This window comes from Drosophila guanche, unplaced genomic scaffold (genome assembly GCF_900245975.1).
Source record: "Drosophila guanche unplaced genomic scaffold, DGUA_6, whole genome shotgun sequence".
NCBI classification, from domain to species: Eukaryota; Metazoa; Arthropoda; class Insecta; order Diptera; family Drosophilidae; genus Drosophila; species Drosophila guanche.
This window is the reverse complement of record NW_022995757.1, coordinates 739,398-762,269: the sequence shown is the minus strand read 5'-3', so window position 1 is coordinate 762,269 and position 22,872 is coordinate 739,398. Positions and strand designations below refer to the sequence as shown.

The window sequence follows — 22,872 nt, the reverse complement described above, 5'->3', positions numbered from 1 at the left end:
AAAACGTATATTTCGGTATAATTCCGCGGTCACACTGTTTTGTGGTCTTGACATTTACGTGTGGCGGCGGCCAAAACCAAAATATTAACTTAAATAGCAAAATGTCGCAACCACGCCAGAACCATACAAAGCAACGTGTTAACATCAACCGGCGTCTGCAGAAGAGTGGGCACAGATACGCATTTCCCAGATTCAGTATCCCGGAATGCTTCGGGTTCTTCAGCGTCAACGCCCAGCAGGAGTTTGAGGATAATGCAAATGGTGCCAGCTACCTGTGCCTGCCACCCGTGGACTCCTTTCCCATGGATCTAAAGGCCGGCTATGAGCGTGTCATACGCAAGAAAGAACAATCGGGAGTTAAAGATCTGGAAAACCTGCTGAAGTACATTTACAACCATCAGCAGCTGCTGACACTCTCCGAACCCTCTAAATCGCTCTCATTGCGCGCCGACTTTGTCTGTTGTCGCGGCGTGCTGCGTATGCTCCTGTGCATGCCGTACGAGACGCGGGATGCTTTTTACGTGCGTGCCACCAGGCTTAATGGCACCATTTACATTGCCAAAGTGGTGACCGAAAAGCAGCGTCAGGAAAACCTAAACAGTACCGAGCATGCCAAGGCCATGTGCTCGTGGGGCTTCAAGTTCGAGCAGTACATGCTGTCGACAGCGCCCAACACTCTTCCCGACACAAGTCTCCCCGTGAACGAGGGCGAGGAGTTTAGTGCAATGTTTCGCTGCTCCCTGAACGGAATCCGTTTGATGTATGGCGCCGAAATGGATGGCATCATAAGCAAGGAACCTGTGTAAGTTTTCAAATATTAGTAATATTCGCAGCCATTTAGTATGTTTACACATTCAAATATTTGCAGCAATTTTAATGAGCCGCACGAACTCAGGAATCTACAGTTTGTGGAGCTGAAGACGGGACCCTTTGAGCCCAATGACAGGCAGAATCGTTCATTTGATTATTGTAAGTCTCGCAACTGGTGGAGTCAATCATTTCTGGTTGGCATCAACACCATTATGGTCGGATTGCGCGACAATGACGGCCTGTGCCATGACATTGACAAACGCGATGTCTCACAGCTGGCACGCAACAAGCCCTGGAGTCCAGCGGCCATGTTCGTATTCCTGGAGCAATTACTCCAAGAGATAAAGAAAACGCTCGAGTCCATCGATAATCCACATATTGTGGTCGAATACGAATTCCTTCCCCACTCGGATAGCGTCTTTTCTCGTGTACTCGATTCACCCGATGTTCAAATAATACCCGACTGGTATCGTACCCTAATGAAGGGCGAGACCTAAGATCTAACCCAGGATTGACCCAAGTGTAGCAGGAGAACAAAACAATTATTGTTTCCGTGAAACATTCGCAAGTCCTTGATTGTCTCTGCAAGAGCAACGTTAAATTAATTTTAACTCATTTAATAATTCTTTAAAACCTATGTACTTTCTATGTACTTTAACATAAAGGTAACATTTATGTAAACAAAATACTCGCATAACTGAGGAAGCAGCAGCGACACTGCGCAGATCATTTTCATCGTTTTATATTTTTACAAACAAAACAAAGTAGAATGAAAATACACCTTAGAATGTATAAAGACGATACAAAATGAGCTAAATGCCATCGATGAATGTTGTTTATATTTTTTGACTATTCAAATATTTACAAAATAAAGTGTGCGCATTCCATTTATTGCATTCACTTGAGGTCGCTGGTCTCTAGCAGCGGCACAGCTCGGGCTGCATCCATGGAGCCGCTGCTGCTGCCATACAGCGCGTACTCTGCGGCCTGTGTGGCCATGCTGAGCGGACGACGTCTGTCTGTCGCTCCTGCTGCAGACCCACCATAGTAATGAGAGCAAGAGCTGCCAGCGGATTCACGCTTCTCGATCACACAGTCAAAGAAGCGCGATAGCTTCACGGCATCTGTGGTGCCGGCGGCCAGACTGCGTGTGTCCCTGCAATTCAGCCAAATCTCTTCGGCGCCGCATTTGTCAGCTGGGGAAAAAACCAAGGGAATATTTGAAAGGGGGCTAGAGGGGTGGTAAGATGAGGTACCTATGCCACCAGCTTTTTTTAGAGCGGTCTTGGGTTGACGCTTCTCATCAATCAGGTCGAGCTTGGTGCCCATCACCAGAATGGGCGTTTGTGTGGCGCCCAGGAACTCCTCCAAGTCGAAACGAACGTGGAAGCAGGAGTCTGTGGAATAGTTGGCCAATGGGGATGGCGGCATTGAGCTGGCACGCGACTTGTAAGTGTCCTTGCCCTCCTTGTTGAGGATCTCGTGCAGCCAGTCGAGCAGCTGCTCCTGCGACTTGCCATTCGTCAGATCATGCACCAAGATAATGCCATGCACACCAGAATAGAAGACGCCGCGAGTGTTCTTGTGGTTCAGTGAGCCGCCAATATCGAAGAGCTCCACGAAATACTGGCTCTGGTGGGCCGTGCCTTCCTTGAACTCATGAATCTTCACTTGGATGTTGCAGCCCACCGTCCAGCCGGGACGTGCCAGCGACTCATTGTGGGCAATCAGATGGGTCAGGCAGGTCTTTCCCACCCCTATGCAAGGGCATTACATCAATAAGTTAATCAAATGTAGTATATGTAGTAATGTAGTATAAATAAATACCTGAATCGCCGACAATAACAATACGAACACGATTATTGGCCATTGTTTGTTTACAAATTTCAAATGAAGCTTTCAATGGTGAGACAAATTAAGGTGTCGATGACAGCTAAAACGTCACAAAAAATTCCAGGGCTGCAATTCTTAGATAATTTTCCTTAATTTTTAAGTTCCATTTAATTTTACTAGCAAGTTAGGATTCTCAGAGCTAAAACAGTACTTTTATCCGACTTATCAATCAATTTTGCATAATATTCTCTAGTTTTCATGATTTTTGTTTGGCCTTTTGTTGGATTTTTTGGATCAAACTAAAAAGGCTTACCAAAATATAGCATAAAACGTTACGCGAATGGGAATCGAATGTAACGTCTTTGACCGCTTGTTGCTTGTATGGGCAATATTGTAAAATGTCTTGAAAAGTATAAAATATACCCTAAATGGTCACCCTGATGTGTGGCGCCAAAATATGGCCAGCCATTTACAGAACGGAAGAGCATAGCGCGTTATTTTGTCAGTTTACCGATATATGTACATCAAATAAAGTCAAGCTGTGTCTAATCTTAAAAGCCACAAGAAATACCAACATGTCATGGTACATACTGTGCTGTGAAAAAATACTGAAACTTTGAAAACTGATACACTTCACAGCACTAGCGATTACTGGCATTAGGAAAATAACTTTGATTCACGAGATATTTGCGGTTTGTGGAGTTCCCAAAGTCTTTCAATGGTAAGCATTTCGTCAGGCTCATAGATCCTAGGGCAGGATTTGAGTTCACGAAACTGTAAGATGGGCTTCCAGCAAATTATATTTCAATTTGTTAGCTAAAAAAACCATAAAACTTGTTTGTTTACATATATTTTACAAGGCATATCACTCAGAGATCGAAGAGTTCCACAAGACGGTGGGGAATATGGCTATATTGCCGCTACGCACCCAAGTGCGAGGACCAGCACCCAGTTATTCGGATGATAACGACATCATTGATGAGTCACTATATTACTTCAAATCGAACGTTTTCTTTCGCGAATACGAAGTGAAGGTTTGTGCACACCCTACCCACATCAGACAGAAAAGAGAACCCCGAAAAAAAAAACACATACTAATTCATATCTAATCGCAGTCGGAAGTGGACCGGGTTCTTATCTATGTAACGCTCTACATAACGGAATGCCTGAAGCGATTGGCCCGATGCACCAACAAGAGTCAGGGACAGCAGGAGCTCTACAGTCTGGCCATCTCAAAATTTGATCTACCGGGCGATGCTGGTTTTCCGCTGAACTCGGTCTTTGTGAAGACTAATGAGCCGGAGCTGATGCGTCAGTATTTGCTGCAGTTGCGTCAGGAGACCGGTAATCGTTTGCTGGAAAAGGTCTTTGACACTCCCGACGATAAGCCCAGCAAATGGTGGATATGCTTTGCCAAGAAGCGCTTTATGGATAAGAGTTTATCAGCGCCAGGAATGTAGGACGTATGTAAGAAGCATACGTCATGCGACTATCTTGACTGTTATATTTGAGACTTGTTAAAATACTAATAAAATACCAAATATTTTGATACCACCGATAAGTGTGGGCAGTTTCCAGTGCTGCAAAACACGACGGCGCTAAGACCGCCAAATTTAACAGAGGGCCAACAATGCACGGTTCGTAATCATTTATTAAAATTATTTTCTCTTGTAGATCATTTTTTGTTTCTCCCCAATAAGGAGCCAATTAACAAAACGAACAAAAAAATGCACAGCTTATAACTATAAATAAACAAAAAATGGAAAAAAAACACATTGCATAGGAATAAGACTTAGGACTAAACAAAATGTACAACATTACAGCGCATACCCCTAATACAGATACAAATTACAGCATTATTTACATAAAAAAAAATACTTGACAACGAAATTGTACCTACTTAAACTCTCTTATAATCTCCACAATGCTTTGATATGTGCCAGTGACAATGCCCAGCAGTGCCACGGCCAAAATAAGTAAATTCTTTGCATATGACCAGTGCCCCAGGCCCTTGGGCACCTGGGCACGTACCACAAAATCAATGAGCACCGGTATAACAAAGGCCAGGCACGTCGAGCAGAGTGCTCCGATGAGCGAGATGAATAGATTCAGTTGGGGCACCACCAGAGCAACACCAACTGGAAAATCAATATGCAAAACAAATGTAAGACTTGGCCGGAGTCAGGTGGACAGACAAATTGTTACTTACATGTCATCATGACCATAAAAAAGCGCAGGACCACCTGCATGCTGATGGGGTACTTTTGGGCACAGCTATTGGATCGCTTCAGAGGCGGCCAGAGAATTTTCATCATGACAAAGAACTGTATGGGATAGCCAAGAAATACGCCCAACGCGGCCACAACCTTCACCACCTGCGACAAGCTATGCGAGGAACATACGCAGAATAATATAAATAAAGTTACAGATTTTACCCGCTTTGAGCAGAACTTACACATCCTCCACAACGAGATTGAGGGTAATGCTGCCGGCCACATCCTCGCCCCAGCGCACATAGCTGACGAAGCCCGTGAAGATGAACAGGCCCGTGGTGAAGAACATGGTGGAGTTGAGTACGCCAAAGCGGCTGCTAAAGTTCTCCGGCTGTCGCATTGAATTGCGCAGTGGTAGGATGAGCGCAATGCCCTCATACGAGAAGAGGGCTGTGCCAAAGAAAAGCGAAAGCTGGGACCCACTGGTGAACAAATTCCGATCGCCCACCGCTGGCATCGGTCCGTCCGAAAAGGCTATGGACAGTGTGGCAATCAGGCCAAACAGCAATGCCACATTTGCAAACGCGGACACCGGTGAGATGTACTTGAGATTGGTCATCAGCGAGGGAATCATGGCGGGCAGCAGGGTGATAAGCATCACCATGCTCATACTAATGTCCACTCCATTCTGCTGTAGCACCTGCATCAAAGGGAAGGAAAGGGATTATTTTATGGGTAAGCCCCAACTTTCATATGCACTTATCGCAGCCTGTGGACGTGGGACTCACCTGATGCAAATTCTCGGTGATGAAGACAAAGTAAATGGCGCAGAAGCCGAATTGTGTGACGCACAGAAACATCTCGACAATGAGCTTCATAATGCGCGACATGCGACGCAGGGGACGCGGCCCATATTCGAAGCATTTTTCCACCGTCTCTGGGTAATCGAAAAAGGTGGCGCCCGGCGTCCGTTCTACGGCCAGCACGGAGCCACGTATCAGCATCCTTTCGCAGTGGACACACATTACGGCAATGATCGGCAGCAAGATGGTGGCGCCCGCCAGTCCGCCATTCTTGAAACAATCGCCCATCGCAAATAGACCGGCACCCACGCTGCCCTTAAACAAATGTGTGGCTGCTTCCAAATTGCTGGTGGCATGACGCCTCTTCACCTGGCTACTGTTGCCCTCCACATCCGTTGTCTGTTTCTCCATCGTATGGTCTCCATTTGCCGTTGCCGTTACCGTTACCGGAGTTATCTCCAGTGTTCTGCCCATTTCGCCAGCTTCTATGGCCTTCTGTTCGCTGACGCTCTGCTGCTGCTCTTGCTGTGTATGGATAGGAGATGGAGACGGAGGGAGTTTTAAATGCAATTGCAAGTTGTTTTCAACTTATATTCCGCCCTCTTCTTTCTCTGCTGCTTCTGCATCGGCTATTGTGTGAGATGAGGGGAGAGCAGAACTAATCTAACGGTTCTTTAAAGCACATGTCTCACAAGTGGGAGAGAGAAGGAAGTCTGTTAAGAGAGGATGTTACCAGCGGACGGAGAACAAATCCAATGAGAGAGCAAGGGACAATAAACAGATGAGCTGTTAATCTTCGCTCTCTCCATCACATTTAACACCCTACATTTTTCTTGCACTATCCATTAACCCTACGTTAGGCAAATGGGTGGAATCATTGAAATACAAAAATATTTGAAAGTAAATCAAACAAATGGTGACCAGTAAAGAAGGCGCATTAACTGTGACTCCCCGAGCCATTCAAGGTAGTTTTTGCTAAATCATTAAAAATTAATTAAAAGTTTTCAGCTAATTCCGGTTATTCAACTCCCCCGAAAATCACCTTAAGTTAATTGTTGCTTTAATGCACAATGACGCAATTTTCACATATTCAGTGGGGGCTGTAGTCGTAAATCACTAATATGAACTAAGCCAAACCAAATAACATAGTCCATCAATATCGTGCCATTGCAGTCTGATAAGCCATAGCCTCTACATTGTGGTCGAATCACAGATAAGCATCGATCGGAATCGAAGTGCCATAGTTGTCTCAAATTAAATTTTCACCTTTCAATTGGCCAGATCAATGAAGGGAAATTACGGCAACTGACGATTACGTAGAGTGCGAGCACGAGTACAAGTAATTAAACCAACGTACATATGTGGGGGTTTTCTCCCGGCGATTGTAGAACCGTGCGCGGCAAGAACTCAAACCAGACTCAATGCTCGAGTTGGCCAACAAAATCGGTTTGGGGCCCCCGGCGTCAAGCTAAACAACAAAAAAAGTCAAACAGCAGCACTCGACATACATATGTATGTATGCATGCCATTGTGTGTGTGTGTGTGTGTGTCTACTTTGTTGTTTTCTCTTAATGTGCGTGTGTGTCTAAGCAATGCAAAAATACATGTAACGGTTAATGTGCAAGGGGGGAAGGGAAAGTTAGAAAGGGAGCAGAGCACAAACATAACAATTGTCTTCCCTTAAACTGCTTACCGAAAAGAGCTGATAGATCCAAGTGCATTCTCTTACGAACGAAGGGGCTTGGGGAAGGGAATGTGCAAAAAGAGAAGTGAGGGAGAGCATGCAAATAGCATGGATGCAGTGAATCGATAAACGATCAGCACACGATATGGATCAATGACAGTTTAAATAGGCTTAAAAGCTCTTCAATATTATTACTTAAAATATGACTAATCTACACTGAAAGAAACAAATGGTATTAACCCCATACAATATTCAACAGATTTGCCATATTTTGCAGATGAATAAGAACATGGTAAAGAAGTAGGAAAAATAGTCGTTAGAAACCCAAGACAAAGGAACAAGAAACTGGATTTTCTAGTTGGTACTTGCATCTTAGAAATTCTCCAGTCCCTGTCCCTAGTGGTGAATGGTCAATGCTGTTCGTTTTCTTATGGGTATCAAAGTCATTCGAATGTGAACTGATGTAAATACTCTGCAACCAAAAGCTCCAGCTGTATCTGATCTACGTATCTACTCAAGCTAAGGAAACCTATAAAAAAACAACAACTCCCACAACCTTAATGATTTAATTTTAATTGTACCATGCAAAATATGTTAATTGCTAAAAGCAGTTTGTATTCGAAGCTCCAGCTCCCCGACAATGAACAATCGAAATGGAAAAATCCCCCGTAGCTGTGGCTTTAACTGATGGCAGTGCACAAAATGAATTGCTCGTTGGCTTGCAGCTCTGTAAAAATATCTACGCTCAGCTATGCAAGTAGTTAATTTTATTACAACTCGTGAACGTATTATTTTTACTAAACAACAATCATATTTCAAATAACTCCAGACAGAACACACACTTATGGATAAATAGAATCTCGGAATTGCTTGTGTCAGCATTCATTCAAAGTTTAGTTCAAAATAGGTACGAATGGACGAGTATAACGTTGATTGCGTCACGACATTGGGGCACTGAATTGAAACAGCCAGCCAGCAGGAAGTGGCTCGAACAGGTTCAAGGATCCGCTGGCGTACCGGAATCGGTTTTTTTCAATGCACGTGCCCATTGTCGTATTGGCAAATTTTGAATTCTTGCTCGTTTCGCGTTTTTGGATGATCGACCAATCGGTGGGTGGGTCGCTCTGTGGGTCAGTCGACCCAGCGCACGTTTTATGATTGTTGCTGTTGCACCTGCTGCTCCTCTCCCCTCCCTACATAGCATGAAACGCATGGAAATTTACCCGAATCGATTGGAGGAAACGTTTTATTTGGGGCTCGGTGCAAGCGCCACTTAAATGAATTGCATATTTGTGCTCTGCTCTGCGCTGCATCTCTTTCTATCGTTCTCACTTCTTCCAATCAATCGAGCCCTCGATGCGATCGATGCGATCGATGTTTACGGAATTCAGCAATTGGATTATATAAGGCATACAACCAAATGCATAACAACGAACAGGGGCATAGTCAAGGGGCATTGTCAAAGTCTTTTAATGATCTGTAGCTTCTGTTCCACTCTAGTCCGTATTCGAATTTCATTGATAGGAAATGTACAAATATTATAAAAAAGGAGGAACGCTGTGAGGCGCGGTCATACGCGTTTTTGGACGAAAGTCCACGAAACTGCTAAATGTTTTCTACATATGTACATATATTCCCTTTGAATGACGCCCCTGACTTCCGCCTATGCATATCTAACGGCATCGACTGCAGCTCCATTCATTGTTTCATGAATCGTTTTGAAGGCTAAAGACTGCCTGTTGGGGCAAGGGAAAAACAGGTTTAGATTAGATTGATTCGGATTAGATTAGTGTAATTCCATGAAACACAAACAGACACAGAGAAAAGAGAGTGCGAGAGTGTGGATTACTTAGCCCAAACACGCCTTCCCATTGTAGAGGGAAAGCGAAAGCTACTTGCTAGAACTCTGGCACATCTATCGATCATCTAATTTGTTAATTTGTCAAGCGTCTCTCGCTTCTATCTGGATAGCGCGTATTGGGGTCAATGTTAATGCTAATGTATGATGCTTCAACATCAACTATTTTAATCTCTGTCAAATTAAATTCTATTAAATTTCGTTGAACCCGTTTCACAGGTTGTTTAGTATTCGTCGCCCGAGTCGCTATTTTATAACCTGTTCGGCGAACGCTTTCTGAGTCATAAATTTAATATTTGCTTGAGTGTTCAATATGCGAGTAGACTCGAAATTTTGAAGTACACTTCAAGTGTAGTTCTCTGAGAAAAACTGAGCTGACAAACAAGACGGACGAATGGACAGACGGACAGACGGACGGACAGACGGACGAACAGCCATGACTTTATCGACTCCGTTATTGATGCTGATCAAGAAAATATATACTTAATGGGTAACGTTACGTGTGTACATACATCCACTTCGAGCACATTTATGTATATGTATTACAATTTTAAGAGCAAGACCAACACATTTGTTATTTTCTTGTCATTTTGCGCTGACGTCAAAACAAAGCGTCGCAACGTTTATTTTTTCACTTAATGCCTATTCAAAAAAATATTAAAAAATATAAGAGTTAAAGAATCAATTATAATAAGTAAAATACGCTCACAAAAATACATGAAAAGAGGGGCACTAGGGCTAAGGCTAAGGCAATCTCATAAACTCCGAGTGTGTACGAGTATATGAAGGTATGTTGGTTCTATCGACCAGTTGTAGTTTTTCGTTGCATAAATGCCTATATATTTATATAAATTTATATTTAATAGTATTGTTTTTGCTGTTGTTATTGTCTTGATTACATATAAGGTGGATATCGTTCCTAGGATACTGTGATGCTTGCTTGCTGATGTTTTTGTGATGATTCTTTGATGGTCTCTCTCTGATTCTTTGATGATGATCCTTCAAAGAGTCACCTAATGAGTCCTCTAACAGTCATCTTCGATGATCCCTTAATAAGAAACTGTGATGATCCCGACATCCTCGTGGATGGTGCTTTATTGATGTTACTTTGATCCCTTTTGAATGGTGCATAATGCTGTGCTGGACCTTTATGGTTATCCTCTTGATGGTGACGATCCTCATTAGCTCTGTCAACCATTCATCTCGCCAAAGTGATTGACAATCTGCTTCAGACTCTCATAGGAGCCCGTGAAGAAGCCCAGAAGTGCCACAACCAGTATAATGAGATTCTTGGTGCAGACAAACAGGCCGGGTCCCTTGTTTGCCTCACTGCTGGCAATCAGCTCGATGACAGGAGGAAAGACCAGGGCCAGTGCCGTCGAGCACAATGCTCCAATCAGAGAGATGAACAAACCCAATGCGGGCACCATCTCAGCAATGGCCACTAGCCGACATTAGAGAGAGATATTAGTGCTGCAGAAAAGGAATAACATCTGGGGAGGGGTAGGGGATGGAATACTTACGCGTTAGGATCACCAAAATGGTGCGAAAGGAGAGCTCACCGACCAGCGAGCGGCCCGAGATGCCGCACAATTGCTTGGCATTGGGCCACATGATCTGAATGGCAACGAAAAACTGCAGGGGATAGCCCAAGAGTACGCCCGTGGAGACCATCAGCTTGACGGCCTGGGCCAGACTGTGAAAGCAGGAATGGAATGATGGTAGAAGAAGTCACAAAGTGTGCCAACAGGATGAACTGTCGTCAACACTCACATGGTATCACCCAGATTGAGTGTGAGACTGCCGCCAACCTCCTCGCCCCATTTCATATAGCCAACGGAGCCGGCAAACATGAACATGACGGAGACCAGAAACATGCCCACATTGAGGACACCCAGTCGGCTCTCGAATTGGCTGGGCTTGCGCATGGCATTCTTGAGTGGCATCACCAATGCAATGCCCTCAAAGGCAAAGATGGCGGTGCCAAAGAAGAGAGCCAACTGGGGGCCACTGGTCCAATAGGCGCGCTCCTTAACCTCCGGCAGTCCATCCTTCAGGGCGTAGTAGAGGGTGATGGCCAGGCCCAGGACCATGCACACATTGGCAACCATCGAGACGGGCGTCAGCCACTTGAGGTTCGTGATCAGGGAGCTCAGTAGGACGGGCACAAACGCCAGCAGCATCACCAGATGCACATCCATGTCAATGTCGTACGCTTGCAAGATCTTCAGGAAAGGACAGGACAGGACACATTTGAGCTGGTTGTTCATCCTCTTCATGCTCGTGCTCGTGCTCCTGCTCCATGCACACCACTCACCTGCTTCACATTTGTGCTGATGAACACAAAGTAGATGCAGCAGAAGCCCAGCTGTGTCACACATATGAAAATGTCCACCAATCGGCCCATGGTCCGCGACCAGCCCCGCAGCTTCATTGGCCCGTTCTCGAAGCACAGCTCCACCGTCTGGGCATAGTCAGCGCACACAGCATCGCCGCGCAGATCGCGCATCTTCTTGGAGCAGGTTATGAGCACATGCTGGCAGTGGATGGACACAACGGCAATCACCACTGTCAGCAGCGGTGCCACAATCAAACCGCCATTCTTGAAGGCATCGCCCATGGCAAACAGACCCGGTCCAATGTTGCCCTTGAACAGGTGCACAATCGTCTCCAGGTAGCTTGAAAATACAGCAGGCAGGAGCACACATCAGTTTGTAGTTTGGTTCTTCCTTTGATTCGGTTATTCAGTTATTCGGTTAACGATGGTATTTTTGTTTTTGGTGGGTTAGTATTTCCATGGGGTTTTGTTAGAGTACGCACAACATTCCTTAAACTAGTTTAAATGTTAGCCCCAAGCCTCTAACAAAGGACACAAAAGCAAAGAAGAGGAGTAGAGTAGATGATTCCACTTCCATTAGTGCGTTGGGATTAGTATATGACAAGTTTTGTTATGAGTTAATTGATGTTGATTGATAGCATTGAAGTGGGATACACATAGATCAAAGGTTAGTTTTTCCCGTTTTCCTGTTCCACAAATTTCCCCTAAGCAAAGGGATACATTTGCAGTAACTGAGTTTTTGATCTCTTTCGCTTTTTGCAGAACTTTTGCTTGGGTTAGTTTTTTTTGTTTGTTTTGGTACAGGTACTGGGAGTATTTTGGTTTAGTTTTTGGTTAGCTTTGGGTTTTTGGTGGTGGGATCGGTTCTCGATTATTCTCGGTTTTTGGAGTTGGTGTAAGGAATTATTAGTGGGAGAGGATTCCGTGGAGGATTAGCTTTCGGGTTTGGACTTCTTTTGCTATCCATACCTTGTGGGCGGATGGTACTCCTCTTCGTTCTCATCTTGGGGTTGCTTTCGTATGGATTTTTCTGCCACTTCTACTGCTCCACCTGCGACTCCTCTTCCTGTCTCCACAGCCTCCTGGATGGATCCTGTCATGGTCTGATTCCGATTCTGGTTCGGACTCTGTTGGAACGTGCTCTTCTCGGTTTAGTTAAAAAAAAAAAAACAGTAATGGAAAGAAGGAGGAAAAAACACAATCTTTAGTTCAATGTTTAATTGGTTTTTCGTGGCTGGTTTTCTGTGTTGTTGGCAGCTGCTTCTGTTGGTTTTAATTCAAGTGGCAAGTTTTTAATTCCGCTCTGAAGATGGATGAACCAATCCTCGGGAAATCCCTAGAGATACCCAATCAATTGTCGCTTCAGTAGGGGCAGAGAGCACAAAGAAAGAAAAGGTACATCAAATCGTGGCATAATTTTTCCATTAAAGTATTTTTCCGCCTAAAACAATTAATGTAATAAATCACGATATAAACGAAACGAAAGGGAATTCCCATTGCATTCCATTTGGAGTATGTCTGCGCTTTGCTTTTGTGTTTATTTAGACAATAAACTGGGCCTCTAACTGATTGCCGAATGGCTCTCTAATGACGCGAGAGAAACTAAATCAAATCAGGGCCAACTAATTGGATTCATAAATGCGAAACGCTATCACTATACCCGTCGTATTTTCAGAGTGCTGTTTCCCCTTTCAATGATGGTGAAACTATTGCCAAAACATCATCCAGACATAAGACACTTTACAGACATACCCGATACAGATACGAACTACGGAAAGTACCCATATAGCACGTGCCTGTTAATCTCAATGGCAGTCATTTCTCGATGGTTTCTAATCGCATAGAGTGCACTCCAGTCGATGGATGGTTTAGTTTCATCAATTTAGAACAGTAAATATATTACATATTCCCTCATGTTCGTGCTCAACTCACTTACGTCGAATCGTTTGATCTAATCAGCAGGACCCTGATGTTGGACCATTAATTTTTTCGTTTCACACGTTTCATTCCTCAACGAATGAATCATTATGCACGTGTTCTATGGGAGTCATGAATCACGTGAATCTGTTTGTACAATTTTTGTACAAAATTTGCTCACAGAATTGATATCTCGGAAGCCAGCCCAATACGGTTCATTCAACTTATTTGGAATAAAGGAATAACGCCAAAGGCTACAATGAAATTACGACAGTGATATCGTGGGCTATATATTTTACTATAAAATCCCACCCGCCAGATTTCAGCTGGATTTAATTTACGACCTCGCCAGATATTGCCACCACTGCGGGTAAATGGCAATTCGGGTGTCATTCATGTGTCGAAAGTGTCGTCATTCCGCGGGCATCTCTGTTGCCAGGAACCGGGCATCGGGAATCGGGGAATATGTGCATTTCAATCATTAATCATAAATATTGACAGAGTTATCGCAAACTGATTTACTTTTCGGCTTCATATCATTAAAGAACTAAAGAGCTCTTTCCCAAACCCCGCCATCCCATGCATTCTCTGAGAGGGGCTCATTGAGATTACGTCCCACCTGTCGTATACGCAATCTCTCTCTCGTAGAGGCGCCCCTGAAGTGTCAAAATGCTCTGCGGAATGGAATGGTGCTGTCGAGCGCGCCAGAGTGTTCCAGATACTCCCCCGACACCCTTGGTAGTTCTCACCCGAAACCTTGTGTAAATCTAGACAACGATTTGGATTTGTTGCTCGTATTGTTGTTGCGCTTATCGGCAACAAAAGCGTAAAGTTTAAACAAAGTATAAATTGTTAATTGTTATGCTCTAGGAATTCTAAGGTATCACGATTAGGGGGAAGCACTTAATTCTTGGCATTTACGGTAGAGACAGTTAATTTATCCTATTACATTATACAAATTTCCCCTAAGTAAAAGGATTTCGAAATAGATGGTATTCTCAAAAAAGATTTCAGTTTCAAACTAATCAAATTTGGAGAAAATTAAATAATTAAAAACATATGAATATTAATGCTTATTTTTGGGGAACCACTTAAATTCGTAGGGCCTAACAGCTTTACCATTTTTATTTTGTAAATATTTATATTTATATAAAAGCTCTGCGGCTAGGTAGGGTAAATAGTGAGAATTCCTTGCACTATTCGCATTTGTAGTTTTGTTGTGGTAGTACTCTAAAGAAAAGGAATGGGGCCTGCTCATAGGTTTAGTTAATGATAGATAACATTAGATAGATACATAGATAGATAGATAGATAGATAGAGCAGCCTTCGGGTACGTGGCTATATCCATCCCGCCAACTCTTAACCCATGGCAGGCCTTTGGCAAAATGCCCTGAAGTTTATTTGTAGTCTCTGCATGTTCCTTCTGCTCTTTCTGTGTTTTATTTGTTGTTTTTTTTTTTTCTTTTCATTTTCAACTCAGTTCAATGTCTTTGAGTGGAAAATTTTCCATGCCACGACAAGTTTCTTGACGTTGGTCGGTCAGTGCCAGTGGCATGGGGCATGATTATAGGGGGGTTCCCATTCTCGAGGGTTCACTGCACTACAACAAAAATGTTGCCGGAAATCTGTTAGAGAGAGTGAGAGAACCTTGATTGGCTTTTATTGGCAAAGCTTTTGTATTGTCCACCCCCCAAGCACCGCACTCTCGGTGTGGCACTGACGTATGCCACATACAGTATGCCCATACAATATAAATATCTTTACAATGGGTGTACATCAGTGGGTGGGGGAGATGGTGTCTGGAGAATCAGAGCTCTGACCTTGATCAAAAGCAAAGTGCATACAAGTGTGAGAATTTTCATTCATTTTAATAACCGTTCTCTCAGGCGTAACTTTGCAAAAGCCAGTGGCGCCGCAAGTGCGGAAGGGGACAATAAATCGTACACTATCTATCTATTCACAATAATCACTTAGCTGGCCAGTGGAAGAAACTCAAACCATAAATCCAAAGACCTAGTTGTAAGATAAGAAGTCAAATAAAAATGTCCACTTAATCAATAATCGAATTGCAGTTTTACGTTGAAACGGATGTTGGGATTGGAATGGGATCCATTGGGACATGCAATGGAATAGTTCACAAGTTAATTGCATTTTGAATTGGGAGCCGGTTGCTTTGCTGCTCTCTTGTGCTTTTTTGTTTATGTCCCATCATTTTTAAGGGCATCAAAAGAACAGCTTTCGGAAAGTGAATACCCACACGCATTCATGCTTGTTCATATTTAGTCACCCTCTTCAAACCACTCCCCTGCATGTGGACGCCTCTGCTTGACATGTGCAACAGGTGACGCACACACACACACACACAGTTGTGGATCTGAAGTTGTTCTTGTTCTGACAGCAATGCTGCGCTGCTGCTATTGCCGGCTGACTTTGCACTTGAATACTTATTTATTTACTTTGTATTTAGTTATTGCAAACGAAGTTTGTGCCTTTGATTTTTTGGCTGATTTTGTTTTATGTTGAAACGCAAACAAAAAAAAAGAAGGTGATCAAAGATAACAAACTCCAACAAACTCCCAGATGTGTTGAGATTTAAATTGGCTCTTCCCACTCCACTCAACTCCTCTCTTCTCTCTTGCACTTCTTACGGCCTACCTACCCAACACTTGTTGCTGTTGTTTAATTTGGGTTTCACTTTTTTCGTTCTTGCTTTGTCTTACTCTTTCTTGATGTTGTGTTTTTTAGGGTAGAAGAGTATTATACGTTTGCAGAGATGTTTGATAGGAAGTATTGAGTATACACACAAATGTATATGTACATATGTACATCAGCATTATTAAAAAACCCTAGCATTTTACTTATGTATGTAAATATTCGTTATGCACTTGTTTCGGTCAGGAGTTAACATATAATAGTTTCAATTTTTAAGGGTATACAAGTGTAGCAGTTCCTCTTTTCTTATATAAATTAAGCCAAAGCTGCCTCTCTGTTTTTTTTATATTTCCGCTGTTGAATTATTCGATTTGCCTGGGTATCCAGAATACCATACACTGTTTATCTTGTTCTTGTTCTTAATTTTAACAGTTTCAATTATTGCACTCTACACACCTCTGCATCCATTTGGTTGTTGTTGCTGCTGCCTCTGCTGCTGCTGCTGTTGCTGCTGCTGTGCGTTTGTTGTGTTGTTGTCAAAAAACTCGGTCAACGTACGAATGGAGTGTGGGGGGCGTGTGGTATTTACAAAAACCCGAAAAAAATATACACATACATACATATGTACATATGTATTTGAAACAAGAAAACACTCAACAAAAAGTCAACACGTTGAGCAATAAGAAAGGCGCAATTTTGGCAAAGTTCTTTCTTAATTTAAATGATTTATTTTTAGAGCCTGCTTTTGGTTTTGTATTAATTTGTTTTTGCGGCTGCGTCTGCGACAACGGCTCCTGTGGAACGGATGCGATGGTGGGATGCGGATGCGGTGCGTTCACCGTCGTCAGCGTTCTGTGTGTGTTAATCGCTCCACGAAATTTTCAAGACTGACGGGCCAACGCCAACGACAACGACGACACCGATGGGGACGGCCGGACCGGCCGTACGGTGGCAGGCCGGCCGTGCTGGGCCTGGCCGTATTCGCGTTTCGCTTGTATGCCACGGAAAGAACTGGCAGGCGTTTTGTGTAGAGGTAAGGTGGTTGATCATCGTTGATCGGCTGGCGTTCATCCCCAACCCAGCTCTCCCACACCCCACATCAATGAAACTTTTTTTTCGATTTTGCCAGAAGATCTATGCATTTCACCCTTCTGGTTTCTTATACCTGTTGCTGCCTCTGTCTTTGACGCGGTGTCACCCTCTGTATCACCCCCTATCCCACCCTCTGTATCTCCCTCTGCCTCATTACAAAAGCATTCCCAAGTCGTTTTCTTCCAAGTTTAATTGCGGGATCGTGGCGTGGCGTGGTTGTGGCTGTGGGCCCCAACAGGTTGTCGATCAGCTGTTTGATGAGAAACCGTTTCATTGAACATCTCTTCCCACACACACTCATTCACTCACTCACTCCCCCATACTCTTTCTTGTTCTCTCTTCCACGCACACTTGTGTTTTGTTTGTGTTTGTGCAAAGGAATTCCGTCAGGTGGCGCTGCTTTAACGATTTTCCATGAAAATAATGAAGAATTTTGAAGAAACTTTGGAGAAGCTAATGCCACATATCACGTTCCATGAATCCCTTGCATCTCATAGATTTTAAAAATTCCTAACTTCCTTTGAGGGATCTCAACATTTTTTCGGAATGCGACAAATAATACGTATACATCGAAAGATACTGAAACATCTACAGACCTTTAGACCTTTATAATGTACATCCTTAGGGCTGGCTCCTATGGGTCCTATTCAATTTTGGTGAATACAAATTTGTAAATAAGCCAAAGATAAATCTGGAAATTAATAGTGAATGGTGAACTTTAGTATAAATTTCAAAAATGGTGTTTGATTGATTGATCCACCATGATAAATGTGATTCTGAGAGCATTGAGCAGTCGAATTACTTCTATCAAAGATACAACGGCGACATTCTTAATGAATCGTTTAACTTGTGTGTTTTATTATTGATTGATTTAAATAAAAATAAAGTAAAGCTAAAGAAAAAGAAAAAAGGCACAGGCAAAGATGTATGCACAAACGCGACCGACGGCTCTTGGCGGGCCGAGTACAAAGTAGAATCTATTGAGAGGGACTGGGACTTCTCTTCTATACATAGCACTCGTTCCATGGCTTTATATTGAGAGACACACGCCAACTATTTGAAGACACGAGCAAACATTTAATTGGGAATGGGTATGGGTATGATGATGATGATGCTGACCCTGGAGGTGGGGGCGGGCCTGACCTTGACAAGAGAACAGAAAATATATGGATTAATATGTGGGGGAATACGGGGGAATATAACTCGCTTGTGGCTCTGTGTGAATTGGAATCGAACATTGTACCGTGATTTTGCACAATTTTGATGACTGAAAAAATTAATTTTTCGTGAGTCAAGGAGGGAGGATAATATTTATTTTCAGCCTAACACAAAACGCTGATTGCCCTTGCCAAGACCGCATTTTGGGTCAGGCAGCCAACGAGTCGGATCGTGCGTCGATCAATTCTGTCTGTCTGTCTATATCTATCCGTCTATATCGTACTTTTTGTTATTTTATTCTCACATTTTCGAGCTCTTTATCATTCTGTCAAAACACCAGGGGAAATGTATGCAAATGTGAAATGCTGAATGAAGAAAATGTGTGTTGAGGAATTTTCATTAAATGTCGTTGAACTGCTGCTAATGGATTTGATCCTCAATGAACTGCCATCATACAAAATTATAATCTTGCAAAACATTTTTATCATTGAATCTTTCTTTTTAGCGTGGATCATTCTATATTTCAATTTTCAATTTCACATTGTTTTGTTTTTTTGTTGTTGTCTAGTCTTATTAAAGAACTGCAAACCACACACATTTCATTTTTGCTAATTTTAGTACTGAAACGCGTGGAAATTTTCCACTGTCACGAGACGAATATTTTTATTAGATTTGAAAATAAGAGAAATGGCATTTGAGAGGAAAAACAAGTGTAGAGCGAACCGTAATGTGGGACAGCGAGAATTACGCTTTACGCTTCTCGTAATCTCAATTGTGGCCAGATTCATTTGAGCCTCCAGATCTCTTTAGGCACCTGGAAAAACCTGTCCTTAGGGGTTTACCTTTACCGTCTTTCAAGCCCTATTTATATCCTTAGCTTTGGTATACACTTGACGTAGCTCTAAAAACAACAATTGGATCAATTAAATATCCAAAGGATTATTTTTTGATGATCACTTTGATTTGGGAGTGCTTAAAATTGATGTGAGACATAAGCAAATTGTTGTAAATATCAAATCTGCTGGACTTTCGCTTTCAAAGTCGAATAAAAGTTGTGTGGCCGGTGGCCTGGAACTAACTTCTTGACTTGCCCAAACAAAACAGGTACATGTGTGCCTCATCTTCTTGGCCTGCTGCATGTAGAGATTTTTATATTTTAAATACAATATATGTATGTACATAAATATGTATACTTATGTACATATATGTATGTAAGAGCATGTCTGACATGCTTGGCTTCTGTTTAGATCATAGACGAGAGACCGACCAAAAAGAAAACTCGCAATTAAAATGGTTTTTTTTTTTTTACTTTTTTTCTTTCTTTTTTTTTGTTGTAAATCTTATTCTCGAGATTATTGTTATTAAATGTCAAACCCCCCGGTGCCGTATGGGGCGTCTGGTCTGTCAATTGCCGTTGGCTCGTGGAACGTTAAACGTTTTTTAGTAATGCTCCAGTAAGTACAGCAAAACAACGCATAAAGACAACAAATTGCTATTGTTTTTTTTTTTTGCTTTTCTGTCTTTTAGTATTGTCTTAGTAGTTACAATTACCGGTGACAGTATGCTTCTGTACTGTGCTTTATTTGGTTACCCTTTCCCCGTGTGGGTATTATCGAAAAAGAAGCAACCCTGAGCTTTGAATATTTAAATTTGGATTTAAAATATACAATTTATAGATACAGATTTATAGTTTATAAGTCACACAAAATTGTACGACTAATATGAACATTATTTCATTAAACTATATTTCTTGCTTAAAATAAATATAATTGAGATGTAAGCAAAATATTCCTACATATTAAATTATATTTATTTATTTGATTGAAACCACTTTTTTAGAGTAAATCCAATTATAATTAATTAAAAATATATATTTTATTTAAATTTTGGTGTTTTTATTCTTACTAAGCAATTTTTGACTGAGTGCCTGTATCAGATTGTATTATTTTGACACACGAATCGGTCTTCCGATATAGTAAACTATATCTCTGGCAGCACTGGAGGTTTTATTTAGTTTATTTTAATTTATGAAAACAGTTTAAGGGCAACCCCAATTGAAAGTGTATTTAAAGTTTGGTCCTAAAGTGTAACCTTTTTCTGTCTTCTTTTAAATACTTGTATTGTAACTTTAACATTAAGCGGAGGGCGGGTCACACAGCCTTCGGGGAAAGTGAACAAAAAACCAAAAAAAAAAAGAAAAACAAATCAAAAAATGGGCCGCAAAATTCATATTTAATTGCAGAATGCATAGAAAGTGAAAGATATGGTTTTGTTTCTGGATCTTTCGGCGCAGATACCAAAGAGGAATTCTTTCATTCATCTAAAATTATTAAAGTAACTTTTGTGGTACGTGTACTGCCATTCCGATTCAATTGATTAAAATTGTATTTGCATTGAACTCATTCGATCGAGTAGATTCGCTTTCATTACCCACTTGCTGTCCACTCCCATTCGTTGTCATTCCATTCCCACGGAACTCCACTCCACTCTACAGTCTGCTGCAAAAATCATGTGAATCATCTGCTCATGATCTCTGATCAGCTTGGAGTTGTCGTCATAGCATTGCATTTCTCTCTCTCTCTCTCTCTCTCATAGTGTGTGAAAGGGGAATGGGAGCGTTACTGGGACTCGGACAAGTCCGACCTGTTGGTGGCTTCCAGCAGCAGCGGCAACATCATCATCATCATCATCCTGCTACCAAAAAGGCAGCACAGAGTTGTGTCGCCTAAGTGGGACACACTGCCACAGCCCCCACACCACTTGCCACAATCAAATGACCTGACCGAGTTCCTCACGGACCAATTTTCCGCGATATACTGGGATCCATGCGTGTTGCCATGCGAGTAAGTTCCAACCATTCCCCTTCCCAGGAAGCACTCAAGCTCAATCTCAATCTCAATCTTAGGCTTATACTTAGATACTCTGGCACTTGGTACTCTTGTTCTAACAGAGAGCGGCTGCACCTTGGGGCAAATTGCTGGAGTAGGGAAGTAAAAAAAGAAAAAACAATAATCAAGTAACAAATATTCGCATAAATAATGAATAAAATTAACAAAATAACATACAATAAATACAAAAATTTACCAAATCTGAAAATATTTATCTGGAATTTTCGATACAATTTCTCAAGTTGCAATGAAGTATGAAACTATCCAACTTTATTTTAGTGGCTCTACAATGCTGAAATAACAATACATTTCCAACAAATATTTCTAGAAAACTCTTAGTTATTTTTTTCATAACCATTTCGAGCAGTTTGTGCGCCACTGTGCCTGTGCCATTGTCGTTAGACAACAGCAACTCCGTCGTCTATGATTAGATCGGCAATTTGCAATGCTTCGATAACTGTCGCAAGGCCAGTTAAGCGGCATTAAGTGGCACTCCTTTCACTCCCTGGTTCGCCAACTCCCCCGCGAGAACATTCGACAGGTCGTCGTTTACATTCAAAGTCGGAGACGGAGAGAGAGAGAGAGAGGGAGTCGCGTCCCGTGTGCGGTGTGCGCTATGGTAGGGAAGGTGGAACGTGGAATGTGGAACGTGGATGGTGGAAGATGTAGATGGCAACGGTGCCATCATCTTCACTGAAACGTTACGACTGGGGGCAAAAGCCAAGCAGCCGAAACTCATGCATGGGATGGGTGGCATGGGTGGTTGGCCGAAGGGGAATGGAGGATGAGCTAAAGAATGGCCAAATGGAGGGGGCTTTCTCCCGTTGAGAGTCGTTCGGGACTTGGACTTGGACTGTGGCTGGGGGCTGGGGCCTGGGGCCTGGGGCCTGCCGGTTAAGTTGGGTCGCTGTGGCTGGGCCGCCGTTGCGTTGTTTCATTTATTAAACAGACTCGCAGCCAAACGGTCGCGCACGCCTCGAAGAGAACTTCCCGGCTTTCAAAACGTGTGAGACGAGCGCGCGCGCAAAATAGAGTGAGTGAGAGAGAGAGAGAGAGAAAGAGAGTGATGGCTGTTAGTGGCCGTAATGGTGGTCACATGGTGGTCAAGCTGCTCTTGGCCAACCTCTGGCTGTGCCTGGCCTATGACTTTGGCTACCATCCCAGTGCCGAGGAATACGACAGCTTGTGGCATCGCGATCGTCATCGCTTGGAGCAACGCTTTGTGCCGCGCTATCAGCATGCAGAGACCTCGATACGTTTCGAGCCACCAGAATTGAATTTTCAATTGTTTAGCCAGGAGCAGGAGCAGGAGCAGCAAGAGGATAGTCTTCTACAGCAGCCATATGTGTTCGAGGAGTCCGTGGAGCAGGAGGCGAATCCCAGCAGTGTGCAGCCAGAAGCAGATCTGATGCATGTGCAGAGTCAGCTGCTGGAGATTAAGCAGCCCAGACCGCAGCCAAGTCCAGCGAATGGCTCCTCCCAATCAAGTTTTCCCATATTCTTCTCCAATCCAGCGACAGGCATTGTCTATGCCATCAGCCAAGTGGGAGAGGGAACGCAGGGATCGCAATCCCGCAATGACAGCAGCAGCAACGGCGGCAACGGTGGCGGCGATGGCTCCATAGC

General features: G+C 42.9%; 5 protein-coding genes across 7 annotated transcripts; 2 read left to right on the top strand and 3 right to left on the bottom strand.

Moving 5' to 3' along the window:
- Positions 1 to 47: 47 nt before the first annotated feature.
- On the top strand, positions 48 to 1,632 carry LOC117590301 (decapping nuclease DXO homolog). Its single transcript, XM_034282788.1, has 2 exons — positions 48 to 802; positions 869 to 1,632. The coding sequence occupies exons 1-2, from the start codon at positions 102 to 104 to the stop codon at positions 1,305 to 1,307; spliced, it is 1,140 nt and encodes a 379-aa protein (XP_034138679.1). The 5' UTR covers positions 48 to 101; the 3' UTR covers positions 1,308 to 1,632.
- LOC117590302 (rab-like protein 3) lies at positions 1,619 to 2,725 on the bottom strand. The gene is made up of 3 exons (XM_034282789.1): positions 2,638 to 2,725; positions 2,067 to 2,567; positions 1,619 to 2,006 (listed from the first exon to the last, which is right to left on the bottom strand). The coding sequence occupies exons 1-3, from the start codon at positions 2,678 to 2,680 to the stop codon at positions 1,708 to 1,710; spliced, it is 843 nt and encodes a 280-aa protein (XP_034138680.1). The 5' UTR covers positions 2,681 to 2,725; the 3' UTR covers positions 1,619 to 1,707.
- Positions 2,726 to 3,268: 543 nt separating this feature from the next.
- Positions 3,269 to 4,204, top strand: LOC117590430 (actin-related protein 2/3 complex subunit 3-B). Its single transcript, XM_034283048.1, has 3 exons — positions 3,269 to 3,364; positions 3,504 to 3,677; positions 3,759 to 4,204. The coding sequence occupies exons 1-3, from the start codon at positions 3,362 to 3,364 to the stop codon at positions 4,101 to 4,103; spliced, it is 522 nt and encodes a 173-aa protein (XP_034138939.1). The 5' UTR covers positions 3,269 to 3,361; the 3' UTR covers positions 4,104 to 4,204.
- Positions 4,205 to 4,536: 332 nt separating this feature from the next.
- LOC117590425 (proton-coupled amino acid transporter-like protein CG1139) lies at positions 4,537 to 16,690 on the bottom strand. 3 transcript variants are annotated; one of them, XM_034283041.1, is made up of 5 exons: positions 16,565 to 16,690; positions 5,645 to 6,184; positions 5,099 to 5,556; positions 4,853 to 5,028; positions 4,537 to 4,781 (listed from the first exon to the last, which is right to left on the bottom strand). In XM_034283041.1, exons 1-5 carry the CDS (start codon positions 16,574 to 16,576, stop codon positions 4,540 to 4,542), a joined length of 1,428 nt encoding a protein of 475 aa, XP_034138932.1. In that variant the 5' UTR covers positions 16,577 to 16,690; the 3' UTR covers positions 4,537 to 4,539. The 3 variants fall into 3 exon arrangements, with proteins under 3 accessions (XP_034138932.1, XP_034138934.1, XP_034138935.1); XM_034283043.1 differs by lacking the exon at positions 16,565 to 16,690 and adding an exon at positions 6,926 to 7,081 and having other exon boundaries at positions 4,540 to 4,781; XM_034283044.1 differs by lacking the exon at positions 16,565 to 16,690 and adding an exon at positions 6,702 to 6,882 and having other exon boundaries at positions 4,540 to 4,781.
- On the bottom strand, positions 10,219 to 16,701 carry LOC117590427 (proton-coupled amino acid transporter 1). The gene is made up of 6 exons (XM_034283045.1): positions 16,565 to 16,701; positions 12,509 to 12,681; positions 11,519 to 11,879; positions 10,975 to 11,426; positions 10,725 to 10,897; positions 10,219 to 10,645 (listed from the first exon to the last, which is right to left on the bottom strand). Exons 1-6 carry the CDS (start codon positions 16,574 to 16,576, stop codon positions 10,392 to 10,394), a joined length of 1,425 nt encoding a protein of 474 aa, XP_034138936.1. The 5' UTR covers positions 16,577 to 16,701; the 3' UTR covers positions 10,219 to 10,391.
- Between the last annotated feature and the right edge of the window lie 6,171 nt (positions 16,702 to 22,872).

Bases quoted from the DNA above. Each gene is read 5' to 3' on its own strand.
- LOC117590425 (XM_034283041.1), bottom strand. The intron at 5,557-5,644 runs GTGAGTCCCACG...CCTTTGATGCAG, and splicing joins TCACCGAGAATTTGCATCAG to GTGCTACAGCAGAATGGAGT. The intron at 4,782-4,852 runs GTAAGTAACAAT...TTGATTTTCCAG, and splicing joins TTTTATGGTCATGATGACAT to TTGGTGTTGCTCTGGTGGTG.
- LOC117590301 (XM_034282788.1), top strand. From the start codon at position 102: ATGTCGCAACCACGCCAGAACCATACAAAGCAACGTGTTAACATCAAC. The intron at 803-868 runs GTAAGTTTTCAA...AAATATTTGCAG, and splicing joins ATCATAAGCAAGGAACCTGT to CAATTTTAATGAGCCGCACG.
- LOC117590430 (XM_034283048.1), top strand. The intron at 3,678-3,758 runs GTTTGTGCACAC...ATCTAATCGCAG, and splicing joins TTCGCGAATACGAAGTGAAG to TCGGAAGTGGACCGGGTTCT.
- LOC117590427 (XM_034283045.1), bottom strand. The intron at 11,880-12,508 runs GTATGGATAGCA...TGTATTTTCAAG, and splicing joins GAGTACCATCCGCCCACAAG to CTACCTGGAGACGATTGTGC. The intron at 10,898-10,974 runs GTGAGTGTTGAC...CTGCTTTCACAG, and splicing joins CTCAATCTGGGTGATACCAT to TCTGGCCCAGGCCGTCAAGC.
- LOC117590302 (XM_034282789.1), bottom strand. From the start codon at position 2,680: ATGGCCAATAATCGTGTTCGTATTGTTATTGTCGGCGATTCAG. The intron at 2,568-2,637 runs GTATTTATTTAT...GCCCTTGCATAG, and splicing joins TGTTATTGTCGGCGATTCAG to GGGTGGGAAAGACCTGCCTG. The intron at 2,007-2,066 runs GTACCTCATCTT...TTTTTTCCCCAG, and splicing joins AAAAAAAGCTGGTGGCATAG to CTGACAAATGCGGCGCCGAA.